A 17,167-nucleotide genomic window follows, 5' to 3' on the forward strand; every position below is an offset into this window, starting at 1 on the left:
ATAGTGAATGTTCGAAGAGTCCGCCTTCTCTGCAGCTTCTATGTTCCGCGGAACTGGGTGTTGTAACTGGCCTCACCCACTATCGTCACACATATAAATGAACCCAGTACTTTTGTCTGCAAACCTACCTAGTCTTGTAAAAAAAGTTGGTGCCAAAATGCAGATTTTTTCCTTCTTTCTGTACGCCCAACTGCTGAAACAGCGTCTGGAACGCTTCTACGGGAATAATTTCATATAGTCTACCATTCTGTTTCCTTATACGCTTCGCTATGTCGCGAACATAGATCGTTACAACATATCCACGGTTAGTAATTCGAGTGTAAAATTATTAAATTTTTCTAAGCGGATTTTAGTCAAATAAAGTGTTAGCGTATAGCGCATGATCTTAGGACTCCGGATCTAATTTTCGTAATTAGTTTACACATTTTTTAGGTGCGTAGCCTAATTATTTCGGTAAAACTAAAATTTTTTTTTTGGATTAAATGGATTTAATGGATTAAATGGAAGTGAGTCGCCCCTCGGGATTTTGGCACCAACTTTTTTCCAAGACATCTGTGGGCTTGCAGCACAAAAGTACTGGGTTCATTTATATGTGCAACGATAGTGGGTGAGGCCAGCTACAACACCTTATACTCAGTTCCGTGGAACAACGAAGCTGCAGAGAATCCAAACTCTCCGAACATTCACTATATTTTTAGTCATAACTCTCGTGGATGTACTCGCACGAAGCAGTGCGTATACTCTACTTGTAAAGCCGACATTCGTATTTAAAATTTAAAATAATTTTTTCTTGAGTTTTTGCCGAAAAACTGTTTTCGGTACCCTCTGACATGTCTTTACTTTTGATTGCTTTTGACAGAAAATAATTTTTTTAAAGAAAAAGTGAAAGATACATGTTTCCTAGAATTGAAAAACGAATCTAACGAGCTATCACTCATTAAAATCGGAGACCGCTTGTTCCATAATCGCCTGAAGTCTTGGCGATCTGACTCTTAATAAGACTGCACTTAGCTTACAACTTGCTTGCAGAGAATAATTAGAGCTCAGCGAATGTTTGTCAAAGCAGGTTTGTCACATGTAGTTCGTCTTCCCATGACCAATATTAGTACAGCATAACAATGATTTACAATAATTATTTCTTGAGTTATTGCCGAAAATCTCTTTACGGGACCCTCTGACAAACCTTCACTTTTGAACGCCTTGCACCGAAAATAGGCACAAAAATTAAAGATGCGTCTTCTTTAGAATTGAAAGACGAATCCGACGACCTATAACTTGTTCCAATTGGAGAATCGTGTTCCCAAAGTTAATGAAATAACCTGAAGTTTTTACAATATCACGAAAAACCAAAAAAAAACCGTGAATTTTTTTGATCCGAGGCGCAGCCGAGGTCAATAAACATACGAAAACGAGACTTTTCATTTTTTTATCCCGAGTTACGTAATGGATTTTACATGTTTTGGGCGTCGTAACTAGTGCTTGAAACATGAAAAGTACGGTTTTTGACGCATGTAGCATATAAAACACATATTATGTGTTACTGCCTTTGTGAAAAAGTCAGATGTGAGCTATATTTGCCTTTCATTGACGCTACCTAGTGCTTCTTTAACTGCTTGGACACGCAATGTATGTGGTGCCACCACAAGCAAATAACGAGAACTAACCACTTGTATGTCAATGGTGCCAATCGACAAAATCAAAAATGAAACTGAATTCGTTGGTTCAATTGAATGTGGAAAGTAAGAAAATCCCATAGCCATAATATGATTGGGTAACTGCAGTACATATAATAGCGAAGTGTCACAGTTATGTCGAAATATTTTCTGTGTTTTTATCGATCGAGTAAAAAGTGTTTTCATACCTAGGACCCGAAAAGTGCGACTTCGTCGAACTTTGTCTCCGTCCAATATGAAAAATACTATTCGTACCACGGACTAAAAGTCTTTTTTAGCGTATTCGATTCCAGACCTCGCCTTCGTCTCTGTCTGGAAACTTCTCACACGCTAAAAAAAAACTTTTATTCCTAGGTACTATTTTGTCTTCAAATATACCTTAGCGACCTAAGGAGGCTGTGAACGAATGCAATGGAAAGCATCAGATTTGAATTATTTTGGTAAATTTTTGTGATACAATTTTCCATACTTTTTCGGTAAATTGTCTTGTCATATTCAAATGACGAGTCTTAATTGCGTTTCCGCGTTACCAGCGACTAATAATTGTATTAGTATTATTGTAATTTCTATGACTACGTAACCTTTGGATGAGGTAGCCAGCCACTCGGTGTAGAGGTTGGCCAAAACTCCTTTGGACGGGGGTAGCCAAAGGAAGCTAGGTGAGCTTAAATGAGGTTGGGTAACTTTCGGTCTTATTATGAAGGATAGTACTACGTGGTCAGCGGTGGCCTTGTTCGTCCACCAATGCCCTCAACTGATCCGGCTATTTCCACTCGCACCGATTCTCCTTGCTTCCGTATACTGCATTTTGCTAAACTATTAAATTGTTTGGATTGCAAATAAGTTCGACTATGAATCCTAGTTCCATTAACACAGCCACAGTTAGAAATGCGAAATATGTAAATATAAGTACTAAGCCAGTTGTTTTCCGCAGCTCAAAGCGGAATATGACTAAAACAACTAAAAAAATTCCAACCAACAGCAGCATCGATAGAATAATAAATTCCATTCCATTTGAATGTAAATGAACATGAGAATTTTCATGGCCATACGTTGATATAACTGCGCGGAAAAACCACGGTAAGCCCAATCCAATCAATATGGCCAACGATGACGAGCCAAGACAATTGGAAACACTTACACCACTCATGCCTGCAAAAGTAAAAGACAAAAAGATGAAAATAATTTGTTATACTAAGTTTGAGTTATAGTAATAAGACAGCACGAAGTAATCGCGAAGGTACTATTTGTTTTTCATTCCATCGTGTAAGTATGTGGGGCATTATGATCAGGTCAGGCAGAAAAATAAGTCTTTTCATTACGTTCGTCTGTCTGACTTTTGTTCAGTGTTGCCAGACAAAGTTGTAACTCAAGAAATACGCATTATTATACCCGTACGACGTACTGGGGTCTTATAAGTTTACGCATACGTTTGTAACACGTCGAATTGGACTCCCTGAGTAAGGGGAAACCTATTGTGGTATTTGGTTGTCCATAGATGCCAAATCAGCGAAAAAACATAGCTCACGCCGACCCTTACAAAACACCTATTCGTATCAAAAGCCTTTAGTGTGAAACTCTTTATTTCTCCTACTTCATTTTCCTCTCTACTGAAAGCTATTCGATATTAAAAATAACTTACATTATCCACTCTTTGCCTTGTTATCATATACAAATAATTATATAGCTCAATATGTATTTAAATATATATGTACATATATGTAATGCCTGAATCACCCTACACACATAACAAATTTACGTTAAGAGAAACTATCTAAGAACCATTTTTCCAAAGATATATCACTTTTACTAAAATCCAATATGGGCGCCGACAGCCCTTTTGTTAGGAGACCGGAATTAGTACTGACGCTTTACATTCATTAATACCTTTCAAACATCACACGCATACGTTTGTAACACGTCGAATTGGACTCCCTGAGTACGGGGAAACCTATTGTGGTTGTCTAGAGATTCCAAATCAGTGAAAAAAAATGTCCGTCTGTCTGTCTGCACGATAACTTGAGTAAAACGCGTCCGATTTTGAAAATTCTTTTTTTTTTCCCGTTTGGTAATGTCAAAAGACAGGCTAAGTTCGAAGATGAGTGATTTTGGATCGACCCCTCCCGAGCTGTGGCCCAATAAGTGCTTTACGGTTTTTCGAAGATATCTCCAGACATTGAAACGTTACACTTGTAACTGATACGTCAAATAAAAGGTATTTACAATACCGATCGACAAAAAAAAAGTTTTTGGAAATCGGATGACCGACTCGTGAGTTAGACCCCTTGGTGTGAAACAGGCACAGGGCGGCAAGCAGTTTTTGCTTGTAGGTCGGCCACATCTGTTTTAACTTTATTAGATAGGTATTGACCGTACCAATCAGGGAAAAAAAAGTTTTTGAAATTATGTTCTCCGGAGCGTGAGCTAGGTCTCTTGGAGTGAGCTCTTATCTGGCTACTCGGCCGTACAGTGAACGTGGAGTATTTTGTCAATATCTAGAGTAAATTTTGACCGAAGTTCATGATTTTTTTTGTTTGAAAGGTATTAACGAATGTAAAGCGTCGGTAAAATTTCCGGTCTCCTAACAAAATGGCTGCCGGTGGCCATATTGGATTTTAATAAAAGTGATATATCTTGGGAAAAATGGTACTTTTAGAGAGTTTCTGTTAACATGGAAATAATTTGTTATGTGTGTGGGGTGTTTCAGGCATTCCATATATGGACATCTATATATATATCTATATTCACTTATATTGAGCTATATACAGGCATATAGAGCTATATAATAGCATATTCATCTGTGAAATGTTTATTTATAGGAAAATATAGGTAAATATAGCGGTATATAGTTGTTTAAATAGGAATTTATGAAAGTTGACTTCGTACGGGGCTGTCTATATTGCCTCCGGCAATTTATTTGTATATGCTAACAAGGCAAAGAAAGATAATGTAAGTGATTTTAAGGCGAATAGCTTTTCAGTAAAGAATGAAGTAAAAGAAATGAAGAGTTTCACAATAAAGGCCTTTAATACGAATAGGTGTTTCGTACGGGTCGGCGTTAGCTATGCTCATTTTTAAAATTGCGCATACCGCAATTACGAAAGCCCGAACGAAGTACCTCTCAAATAAAACCAACAATTTACGACATTATTTTAGAAAAACAAAATTTTTTGCCAACTTTCCATTGGGTATTCAATTACCTCTCAAATGAAACAAAAACTAGCAAAATCGGTTGAGATTTACTCGATTTATGTTCAAAAAGCACTTAGGGCCGAGTAGCGGCCTTAGTCCAAGAGACCAAATTTGAAACTTTTTTTTGCCATAATTCTATTCGGCATTTAATTATCTTCCATAAAAAACTAAAACTAGCAAAATCGGATGAGATTTACTCGATTTTTGTGCAAAAAACACTTAGGGCCGAGGAACGACCTTTGAGCCATCCCAACAAGCCCACGTTGCATCTTACCCAAAAACAATGTTCAGCAACTTTCTGTCTGTCGGTCTGTCTGTGAGTAAATCACAACCTTTTTTAAAAATTCTTTTTTTTTCCCGATCGGTATCGACAAAAGTAAGGTAAAGTTTGAAAATGGACATGGTAGGGCCTTCCAGAGCTAGGGCCCTATAGGTGTTTTTCAGTCTTTTGATGATATCTACCGAAATACGCACATAATAGCTGCTTGTGATATATCATGAAAGGTTGCATGAACAAAGTTGCTGAACATCGTTTTTGGCTAAGATGCAACGCGGGCTTGTTGGGAGGGCTCAAAGGTCGTTACTCGGCCCTAAGTGTTTTTTGCACATAAATCGAGTAAATCTCATCCGATTTTGCTAGTTTTTGTTTCATTTGAGACATAATTGAATGCCAAATAGAATGATGGCGAAAAAAGTTTCAAATTTGGACCCTTAAACTAAGGCCGCTACTCGGCCCTAAGTGTTTTTTGCACATAAAACGAGTAAATCTCATCCGATTTTGCTAGTTTTTGTTTCGTTTGAGAGATAATTGAATACCGAAAAGAACGTAGCGAAAAAAGTTTCAAATTTTCAAGTGTTTTTTGCACATAAATCGAGTAAATATCATCCGATTTTGCTAATTTTTTATTTGAGAGGCAAAAAATTTTATGTTTCTAAAATAATGTCGTAAATTGTTGGTTATTTAAATTGTTCGTACGGGCTTTCGTAATTGCGCTATGCGCAATTTTAAAAATGAACACTTTCAGTAAATTTGACCATGCCCAACTTGACTTGCATTTTGGTAAAAGACGCATTAGAGGGCTGTAGACGTATTACGGTTCCGGGCGTATTACGGCTACGGACGTATTATGGTTACGGACGAAATAGGATTACGGGTCGTACGGGGCTAAGTCGCAGCAAACGCTCCGACTGTTCTGATGCTTTGTTTTTATTGCGGATTCGTCATCTATTAACATAACGAAATGCTTTGCACTTACTGTCTGCTTCCAATTTGACGTGTTACAAACGGCATACAAACGGCCCAATTATATTATGACTACGGTTGTGGGATTCATTACTTTTACATCCTACTTAGTTACCACATTCAATTGAACCAACGATTTCAGTTTCATTTTTGATTTTGTCGATTGGCCCCATTGACATACAAGTGGTTAGTTCTCGTTACTTGCTTGTGGTGGCACCACATACATTGCGTGCCAAGCAGTTAAAGAAGCACTAGTTAGCGTCAAAGAAAATTCTGAAAGGAAAATATAGCTCACATCTGACTGGATCACAAAGGCAGTAACACATTTAGAATAGATATTTTTGTGTACTATATGTATTTAACATGCTACATGCGTCAAAAACCGTACTTTTCATGTTTCAAGCACTAGTTACGACGCCCAAAGCATGTAAAATCCATTACATAACTCTGGATAAAAAGATGAAAAGTCTCGTTTTTGTGTGTTTATTGACCTCGGCTGCGCCTCGGATCAACAAAATTCTACTTTTTATCTATATATCCCAAGTCAAGTAAAATACTCATACTTTTCTGCGTGAGAAGGAAATTCGTGTGAAATGGAGAAAATGTTAAACGCTAAAGAAATACATGTAGAATCAATGGAACGAATTGAATGAAGAAAACCAACAAAAGCGGTAAAGACGCATGTTGATTGTTGAGTTCAAATTGGACACAATAGCAAAATACTAATCATAATAGATTGTGAAACAAAATGGCAATCGGCTGTACCTCTACCGTTTTTGAGATCAGCCTTCTTGGTGCATGACATTTGAAAGATTCTTTTCAGAATATTTTCTTGTTCAGTTGTCAACAGTGGCAACGTGACATTTTAGTGTATTTTTTGGCTTTTCGTGATATTGTAAAATCTCAAGTGATTTCATTAACTTTGGGAACACGGGTTCTCCAATTGAAATTAGTGATACGTCGTTGGATTAATCTTTCAATTCTAGAGAAGTCGCATCTTTAATTTTTGTGATTAATTGTGTTTATTTTCGATGCAAGACGTTCAAAAGTGAAGGCTTGTTTTTATTTATTTATTTATTTATTTATTCTTACGTCAACCGCAATAAGCTACCTGACTACAATTTTTTCTCGTTTAAAAACAATCAACCATCCCAAGCATGAAACAATACAATGAAATAATTCCAAAATGAAAATTAAATTAAAACGAAAACACATCAAGAAGTTAACGACATCAACCCTGATCGAGCGATGAGGCAAGTGAGTGGAGATTGAATTGATCCACCAGCACAGATGGTAGCATCGCTGACCTAACACAGTTCCGAAATATGTCCCTTGACATCGAACGATTGTACGTCTGGGAGAAGCAGTTGAACATCCTCACAATACTGTTTATAGGCTCATGTTGACCATAATCCGTTCGGTGGTACTCAACAATAAGGAACTCATGCCTCCGAAAAGTCCTGTTCGGATGATTAATTCTCAATTTCGAAGCTAATGACGGTGCACGTAGACGGCCGCTCAGCAGGTCAAAAACGAATAGAACGTTCAAGTTAATTCTTCTACGCCATAGTGGTTCGATGTTGATGGAAGCACAACGATCAAGATAACTTGGTAGACGATAATTGCTGTCTCTTCTCACTGTTCTTCTCAATGCGAACATCAGAAATTTTTTCTGGATTGACTCTATCTTCATCATATGAGACATTTGATGAGGGTGCCAAACGACTGAAGCATATTCCAAGTACGAACGAACGTGAGCAAAGTAAACACTTTTAAGAGCCTGAATGTTGGTGAACTGCTTACAAATCCTCTTGACAAATCCCAACATTGAGTAAGCCTTAGACGTAATAAATTCAATATGTCGATCAAAGCTAAGTCGTTCGTCCATCCAAACACCAAGATCTTGTATAACTTTCACTCGAGACAATGAAATACCATCGATCGAGTATTGAAAATTAATCGGCGAGCGAATCCTGAAGAATGTTATAACCTTGCATTTCTCAATATTTAGATCCAAACGGTTCTGTTTACACCAGTTGGAGAGAGCGTCTAAGTCCATTTGAAGTTGAATGACATCAGAAATCTTTCGTACTTTTCCACATAATTTTAAGTCATCCGCGTACAACAGTTGCATTGATTTAAAAGTCTTTGTGACGTCATCCATGAACAATATGAACAGTAATGGACCGAGATGACTGCCTTGTGGTACACCAGAGCTGACAACAAATTTCCGAGACTCATGACCCATCATTTTAACGTATTGGAAACGACCACTGAGATAGGATCGGATCCAGCAAACCAGATTGGGATCCATTCCAAGCTTGATGAGCTTCTGAACCAAAATCGAATGCGAAACACTGTCGAACGCTTTCTGGAAGTCCGTGTAAATTACATCGAGTTGTGAACCAGATTCGATAACATTTATTGCATGGCTGACAAACTCCATTAGGTTCGTTGAAGTAGACCGACCTTTGACAAATCCATGTTGCTTCATTGACACCATAGCCGAAAATTTATCGTAAATCAAATCACATACCATTGATTCGAATAACTTCCCGAAAGTTGGCAGTATCGCCACACCACGGTAATTACCGACGACGTTTCTAGAACCTTTTTTGTGAATTGGTTTCACGTACGACGTTTTCCATCTGGTGGGAAAGACGTCAGAAGAAAGAGACCGGTTGAATAGTTCAAAAAGAGGAGCAGCCAGTCCATCTGCGCAGTTCTTCAGAAACTGAGGCGAAATGTCATCAGGGCCACTACCCTTCGACGTGTCTATAGATTCAAGAGACTTCAAAATAGCACATTTCTGTATGCTCAGCCTGTGTGAACACCCATTCTGACCACCAACAACAGAAGCATCAGAGTCGTCAGGGTCATCAGCACGGTAAACGCTTTCGAAGAAATCGGCGAAGTAACTGCAGATCACATCAGGAACCTGTTAGAGGGTCCCGTAAAGAGTTTTTCGCCAATAACTCAAGAAATAATTATAGTAAATCATTGTTATGCTGTACTAATGTCGGTCATGGGAAGACGTACTACAGGTGGAGTGTATGCACTGGTTGAAGAACCTGGAAGAACCTGCAAGTCTTGGGAAAAATTTACTCTGAAATTAGGGGCTCTTCTGCTGGAACAGCGTCTGGAAGGGCAGTCATTTTATCGTCCACTATTCTTTTACTTTATCAATAGAAATACGCTTCGATATTTCCAGCAGTAGAGCCCCTAGAAAGAAAGAAAAAATCTTCAATTTTTCAGCATGTTTTTTCCCAAGATTGCAGGTTCTTGTGGATATACTTGCACCAACCAGTGCATACACTCCACCTGTAGTACGTCTTCCTATGACCGACATTAGTACAGCAGAACAATGATTTACAATAATTATTTCTTGATTTATTGGCGAAAAACTCTTTACGGGACCCTCTGACAAGCCTTCACTTTTGAACGCCTTGCACCGAAAATAGATACAATCAATCGCAAAAATTAAAGCTGGGTCTTCTCTAGAATTGAAAGACGAATCCAACGACCTATCATTCATTTCAATTGGAGAACCCGTGTTCCCAAAGTTAATGAAATCACTTGAAGTTTTTACAATATCACGAAAAGCCAAAAAATGCACTAAAATGTCACTTTGCACTGTTGACGAATGAACAATGAAAATATTATGAAAAGAATCTTGCATATGTCATGTACCAAGAAGGCTGATCTCAAAAACAGTAGAGGTACAGCCGATTGCCATTTTGTTTCACAATCTATTATGATTAGTATTTTGCTATTTTGTCCAATTTGAACTCAACAATCATCATGTGTTTTTACCGCTTTTGTTGGTTTTCTTCGTCCAATACATATAGTCCACAAAAATATCTCTTCTAAATGTGTTACTGCCTTTGTGATCAAGTTAGATGTGAGCTATATTTTCCTTTCAGAATTTTCATTGACGCTACCTAGTGCTTCTTTAACTGCTTCTACACGCAATGTATGTGGTGCCACCACAAGCAAGTAACGAGAACTAACCACTTGTACGTCAATGGTGCCAATCGAAAAAATCAAAAATGAAGCTGAATTTGTTGGTTCAATTGAATTTGGTAACTAAGTTGGATGTAAAAGTAATGCATCCTACAATCCCATAGTCATAATAACTGTATTAATCTTATAAGCCCCCAGTACATCGTACGGGGCTAAAAATGTCCGTCTGTCTGTCAGTGACCCCTCTAGCTTGAGTAAATCACAACCTTTTTTCAAAATTCTTTTTTCCCCCGATTGGTATCGACAAAAGTAAGGTCAAGTTCGAAAATGGGCATGGTAGGGTCGGCCCTTCCAGAGCTAGGGCCCTATAGGTGTTTTTCAGTCTTTCGACGATATCTACCGAAATACGCACGCAATAGCTGCTTGTGATATATTAAATGAAAGGTATTGATGAGTAGAACGAAGTTGCTTAACATTGTTTTTGGGTAAGATGCAACGCGGGCTTGTTGGGAGGGCTCAAAGGTCGTTCTTCTTCCTCTTTTTCAGCCTGTTTCTATCCACTGCTGGATGTAGGCCTCTCCAACTTCTTTCCATTTCGTACGATCCATTGCCATTTGCTGCCAGTTTGTACCTTCAATATTCTTAATTCCGTTTGTCCATCTCTCTGGTGGTCTACCTATAGCTCGTCTTTTATATGGTCGCCAGTTCATGATCTTTTTGGTCCATTCTGTCTCTGAGTGTTATTCCAAGCATACTCCGTTCCATGGCTCTTTGTGTCACTCTCAATTTATCTTCGGATGCTCCGAAGTTAACGTTTCCGCTCCATAAGTGAGCACTGGAAGGACACAAGTGTCGAAAACTTTTCGTTTCAGACTATTATTCATTTTGCTTTTGAAAATTAGTCTGAGTTTTCCGAACGCTGCCCATGCAAGACCAATCCTACGTCTTATTTCTGCAGTTTGGTTGTCCAGACCTAACTTCAGTTTATATCCTAGATATACATAGCTATCGACTCGTTCAATAACAGTGTCACCAATTTTGATTTCTTTATCGTCCCCGATGTTGGTCATGACTTTTGTTTTCGATAAGTTCATCTTGAGGCCAACTTTGCTTGCCTCTTCACTTAACTGTTGTAGCATAAGCTGAGCCTGACCTAGATTCGCTGCTATCGGTACAATGTCATCATCGAAGCGGAGAGATTGCTCAGGTACTCTCCATTTATCTTTATTCCCATTTTACTCCAGTTTAACTTCTTAAAAATACTCTGCAGAATCGCCGTGAATAATTTCGGTGAAATAGTGTCACCCTGCCTTACACCTCGGCCAATTCTGAATTTCTCCGTGCTCTTATGAAGTTTTATACATGAAGATCATTTTTGTACACATATCGAATTGTGTTGGAGTACCTTGAGTCTACTCTACATTCGTCTAATGCGTCCAATATCGACCATGTTTCCACTGAATCGAAAGCTTTTTCGAAGTCTATGAATAGCAAGACTATGTCGATGTTGTATTCACGACACTTCTCAATAAGCGTTCTCATCACCTGCGAATGGTCGTTTGTGCTGAAACCAGATCTGAAAGCAGCTTGTTCAACAGGTTGGTAGAAGTCGAACTTGTTAGTTTTCCTCTTCGTAATGATTTTCATAAACAACTTGTAGAGTGTTGACAATAGGCTTATGGGTCGGTAATTTTCCAGCTTTGTTATGTCTCCTTTTTTATGCAGCAATGTAATTACCGCATTTTCCCAGGCTTCTGGTACTTCTTCCCATTGGAGACATTGATTAAACTAAGCCGTGATTGCCTTTAATAAGGAGTCTCCACCCAGTTTAATGGCTTCCACTGGAACACCATCTTCTCCGGGAGACTTTTTGTTTTTCATCTCGGCTACTGCGGCCTTGACTTCATTATTATTGGTCTATCTTCGGTTTCTTCCGTTGGACTCTGTCTTGCTGAAGAAAACAAATTCTCATAAATTTCTGTTGCAATGTTTAATATCGCATTTCGATCCGTTTGGATCGTTCCTGTTTTGTCTCGTAATTTAAAGATTTCTTTTTTGGCGTTTGTCATTTTTCTCCTTAGGACTTTCATATTGCAGTTAGCTTCAATTATGTTTTGAGCCAATTGGACATTATATTTTCTTTCATCTGATCTCCTTGCTTTGTTGATACTTTTAGACAAGTTCCGGTATTCCACCGAATCTCGTCCTCCGTTTTTTACCAGCTCTGCTCTGCTTGCGATCAGGTCTAATGTTTCTCTGCTGAGTTTTGATTCTTTCCCTTTCAAAGGTCGTTACTCGGCCCTAAGTGTTTTTTGCACATAAATCGAGTAAATCTCATCCGATTTTGCTAGATTTAGTTTTTTATGGAAGGTAATTGAATACCGAAAAGAACGTGGCGAAAAAGTTTCAAAAGTCATGGCCCTACGTTAGTGAAGGGCCGTGACGCAAGCCCGTTCACACTGAAAAATTTGACAAAAAAATTTTCCGCAGGATTGAGGAACATATATACACAACTTTTTTGACTTTCCCCCTCAACTCCTACTACCCCCAAAGTATTCTGGGCGTCCATACGAGTTCAACGAGCTATCACACGCCTCATAAGGTTAAGATTTGGCCGAGATATTAAATTTCAAAACTTGGAAATTTGTATGAATTTGTATGAAGAAATGGATTTTCATACATTTTGAAATTGATGAATTTTACCAACCTTTGTTACTTTGTCACTCTGTTACAACGAAACTTTTGAATTTAGCGGTGAATTTGGCTGAAATTTTCAGGGTATGTTAAGGACGTAATTCTAAGAAACCAATTTGAAGGAACTTTTATAAAAGCTTATAATTTCGGAGCTATGAGCGTGTTAAGCTATTGGGCTGTAGGACACATAACTCAGAAAATGTATGTGCCAAGTTCGTTTAAAAGACAAATTTATAGAGTTTCAGATTTCAGTCGACACGTGTTTCATTGTCTTTCTAAAAAGTCATGTCGTCTATTTGGGAGCTATGAGCGTTTTAAGTGCGAGCTATGTCAGCCATAACTCGGAAAATACGGCAGATGGAAACCTCGTGTAAAAGACAAAGTTATAGAGTCTTAGATTCTAGTCGACACGTGTTTCATGGTTTTCCTAAAAAGTCGTCTATTTGGGAGCTATTTAATTGCGAGCTATGTCATCCATAACTCGAACGACATCTGAGAATTTTATTGTGTTATTGGAAGCTATGAGCGTTAGGCAGATAGAAAGTTCGTTTAAAAGACAATTTTATAGAGTTTTACATTCTAGTCGACACGTGGTTTATGGTTTTCCTAAAAAGTTGTCTATTTAAGAGCTATGAGCGTTTTAAGTGCGAGCTATGTCATCCATAACTCTGAATATACGGCAGATAGAAACCTCGTGTAAAAGACAAAGTTATAGAGTTTTAGATTCTAGTCGATACGTGTTTCATGGTTTTCCTAAGAATTCGCTTATTTGAAAGTTTTAAGTGCCTCAAATTTTCGATTTTTGTCAAATTTTCGATTTTCGTCAAATTTTTGAATTTAGTAATATTTTCGATTTTTGTCAAATGAAAGCTGAAAGGCTCAGATCAAAGAGAAAGTTATACAGTTTTGTGAGAAGAATATTTTCGATCAAACTGCACAATATGATTGTCTATTATCTGCGACCAAATTCTAAAAAATCTAACTTTACGAAAGAGCTGATATCGCCCAAAACCACTTACAGTGGAGGTGTGACGCAAATCCTGTTATCCACTTACAAAAGAACTGATATCGGTGTAGGTGACGACGCTTACAGATTCGACACGCAAAAAGATATGCGTCACAAATGGCGCAAAATAATTTTTATAATTGTGAAATATTTTGCTTTAAAGAATGGAATTCAAACTGAAGAAAGCCGAATCATCTGCCACTTTTTGACGCAAATTTTTTTGTTATAATTTTCTTCCTAAAATTTTTCGGGTGAAATTTGTGTTGATAAAACTTTCGCGTGCTTTCCTCATCAGCTGCCATTTGTAACGCATATCTTTTTGCGTGTCGAATCGGTAAGCGTCACCTACACCGATATCAGTTCTTTTGTAAGTGGATAACAGGACTTGCATCACACCTCCACTGTAAGTGGTTTTGGGCAATTTTTATTTCATTTTGAAGGTAATTGAATACCAAAAATTGCAAAAAAAAATTGGGTTCCTTAAATAATGCCGTAAATTGTTGGTTTTATTTGAGACATGAGAGGTTGAAGACGTATTAGGGCTACGGATGTATTAAGGCTTCGGACGTAGTATAGCTACGGACGAAATAGGATTACGGGATGTACGATGCTCAGTCGAAGCAAACGCTCCGACTGTTCTGACGGCTTGTTTTTCGTTGTGTTCGTTGATATCAGTTCATATCGGTGGTAAATCGGTGGAAATTGGATGACCGACTCGTAAGTTAGAGCCTATAATGTGAACCAGGTACAGGGCGGGAAGGAGTTTTTGCTTGTAGGTCGGCCAAATTTGAACGGATTTCGACTACTTTTGCTTTATTAGATAGGTATTGAAAGTACCAATCAGGGGAAAAAATGAAAAATGAAAAAAATGAAATTTGGTTGACCGGAGCGTGAGCTAGGCCCCTTGGAGTGAGCTCATATCCGGCTACTCGGCAGTACAATGAACGTGGTGTATTTTGACAATATCTCGAGTAAATTTTCACCGAATTTCACGATTTCATGATTTTTTGTTTGAAAGATATTAAAGAATGTAGATCGTCAGACCTACTTCGGGTCTCCTAACAAAATGGCTACCGGCGGCCATATTGGAGTTTATTAAAAACGATATAAATCGGTAAAAATTAAGTGAAATTCATCCGTTTTCGCCAATTTTTGTAAAATTTGAGATGTACTTGCACACTAAATAGCGTGTTGTGGAAAAGTTTCTAGAATTAGGTCCTTGGACTGAAGCCGCTAATCGATCCTAAGTGGTTCTTACACATAAATCGAATAAATCTCATCTGATTTTGCTAGTTTTTGTTTTATTTGAGAGGTAATTGAATACCGAATAGAAAGTTGGCAAAAAATTTTGGGTTCTTAAAGTAATGTTGTAAATTGTTGGTTTTATATCAGAGGTACTTTCGTAATTGCGCTATGCGCAATTTTAAAAATGAACACTTTTAATAAATTTGACTATGCTCAACTTCGGCTAGGTGGGCAATAATGTCAAGGACGCGAGTGGGTTACGGAAGCATTTTGGTAACAGACGCATAAGAGGGTTGAAGACGTATTAGGGTTACAGGCGTACTAGGGCTACGGACGTATTATGGTTACGGACGCAATAGGTTTACGGGATTGTACGGGGCTCATACCAGTCGCAGCAAACGCTCCGACTGTTCTGATGCCTTGTTTTCTAAATAAACAAAAAATTGGGAACGTTTTTCCCCACATTCCATTCGGGCTTTGATTACCTTCCGAATGAAGCAAAAATTATGAAAAACATGAATTGCAGTTTATTGTACAAACCCCGATTGGTACGAAAGTGGGTAGGATCGACAGAAGGAGGTTTACTGATCACGAAAAACCAACTTTTGGCCCCTCCATAAGGCGTCAGGACCCGCCAAAGTTTGTTCCAGATTTTCCATATTTTCATTCAAAATGAGGTTTTATTTGGTGAGATCGGTAGAGGGAGATCCCCTGATGACAACACAACAAGATTTGGAGTTCACAAGCTCCTCCCTGTGACATCAGGGCTTTTCAAAGTGTGCTCCAAATTTTCCACTTTTAATACAAAGTAAGATTTTTTTTGTTGGATCGGCAAGGGTAGCACCCCTTATCGCAAAAGCGCCCTTGGTTTGTCGTGATCAGGGACCTCCTCCTATCGACCTTACCTACTTACACTAACATCCCCAATCTATAAACTGCAATTTTCCTAAAAGACGTTAAAGCACTTAGGCGGCCTTAACTAACGAAGAGACTATCCTAATATGCCCATCTTCGAACTTAGCCTCTTTATCTACCGACGGTATCTGGTAATCTGGCACACGGTGCCAAAAGAACACACTTTTAAACTACCTAAGAGGTGAACTCGCACACTCAAGTTTATTGCTCCATATGCTTTTTAGCCATGTCATCGACATAATGACTCCTTTCGGACTCCTTTTACAAAATTTTGATGTCAAATTTTCCCACGTCCTACCGGACCTATCTTACAGGGAAAAAAATTGAAATCAAAATTGATTTATCTGTAAATAAAGACACACTTTAATGGATTTTCGATTCAAGCGCATCATAGATATAAGGTATGTGGCTCAACTTCATACTGTAACCACAGTAAAATATTTTGGTACTAAAAGCGTCTTTAAGACTAGAATAGGCAGCAAAACTAGTATAGTGATTACTAATGATCTATAGACGTATATAACACTTCTATTAGATTACGACTACTAACACTTCTTCTTTTTCAGCCTGTTTCTGTCAACTGCTGGACGTAGGCCTCCCCAATTCTTTTCCATTCCGAACGATTAGTTGCCACTTGTTGCCAATTTGCGCCTTCTTCTTCTTCTTTTTCAGCCTGTTTCTGTCCACTGCTGGACGTAGGCCTCCCCAATTCTTTTCCATTCCGAACGATTAGTTGCCACTTGTTGCCAATTTGCCCCTGCAATTCTCTTTATACCATTACTCCATATCTCTGGTGGTCTACCTCTAGGTCGTGTTTTAGGTGGTCTCCAGTTCATGATCTTTTTGGTCCAACGTTCGTCCGTCCTTCTTGCAATATGTGTCGCCCAGCTCCACTTTAAAGATGCTATTCTTTCCATGACATCAACGACTTTTGTTTGTTGTCGAATCCATTGATTTCTCATTCTATCTCTGAGCGTAATTCCAAGTATACTTCGTTCCATAGCTCTTTGTGCCACTCTTAATTTATTTTCGGAAGCTTTTGTTAACGTTAACGTTTCCGCTCCATATGTGAGCACAGGAAGGACACACGTATCGAACACTTTACGTTTCAGACTATTGTTCATTTTGCTTTTGAAAATTAGCCTGAGTTTTCCGAACGCTGCCCATGCAAGACCAATTCTTCGTTTTATTTCTGCAGTTTGGTTGTCTAGACCCAAATTCAATTTGTGACCTAGG

General features: G+C 38.3%; 1 protein-coding gene and 1 long non-coding RNA gene across 2 annotated transcripts in view; one reads left to right on the forward strand and one right to left on the reverse strand.

Moving 5' to 3' along the window:
* Nucleotides 1-2,410: 2,410 nt before the first annotated feature.
* LOC119079782 (sodium/potassium/calcium exchanger 3-like) overlaps nt 2,411-17,167 on the reverse strand; it is a 43,200-nt gene continuing 28,443 nt past the window's right edge. The window contains exon 11 of the mRNA XM_037187853.1: nt 2,411-2,825. Within this exon, the coding sequence (XP_037043748.1) occupies nt 2,485-2,825 (341 nt within the window). The 3' untranslated portion in view covers nt 2,411-2,484. The remainder of the gene's footprint in view (nt 2,826-17,167) is intronic.
* The window catches only part of LOC119079783, a 31,358-nt gene continuing 18,128 nt past the window's right edge, over nt 3,938-17,167 (forward strand). The window contains exons 1-2 of the long non-coding RNA XR_005088232.1: nt 3,938-3,961; nt 14,500-14,595. This is a non-coding gene — a long non-coding RNA (uncharacterized LOC119079783). The remainder of the gene's footprint in view (nt 3,962-14,499; nt 14,596-17,167) is intronic.

This window comes from Bradysia coprophila, unplaced genomic scaffold (genome assembly GCF_014529535.1).
Source record: "Bradysia coprophila strain Holo2 unplaced genomic scaffold, BU_Bcop_v1 contig_333, whole genome shotgun sequence".
In the NCBI taxonomy this organism is placed as follows: domain Eukaryota; kingdom Metazoa; phylum Arthropoda; class Insecta; order Diptera; family Sciaridae; genus Bradysia; species Bradysia coprophila.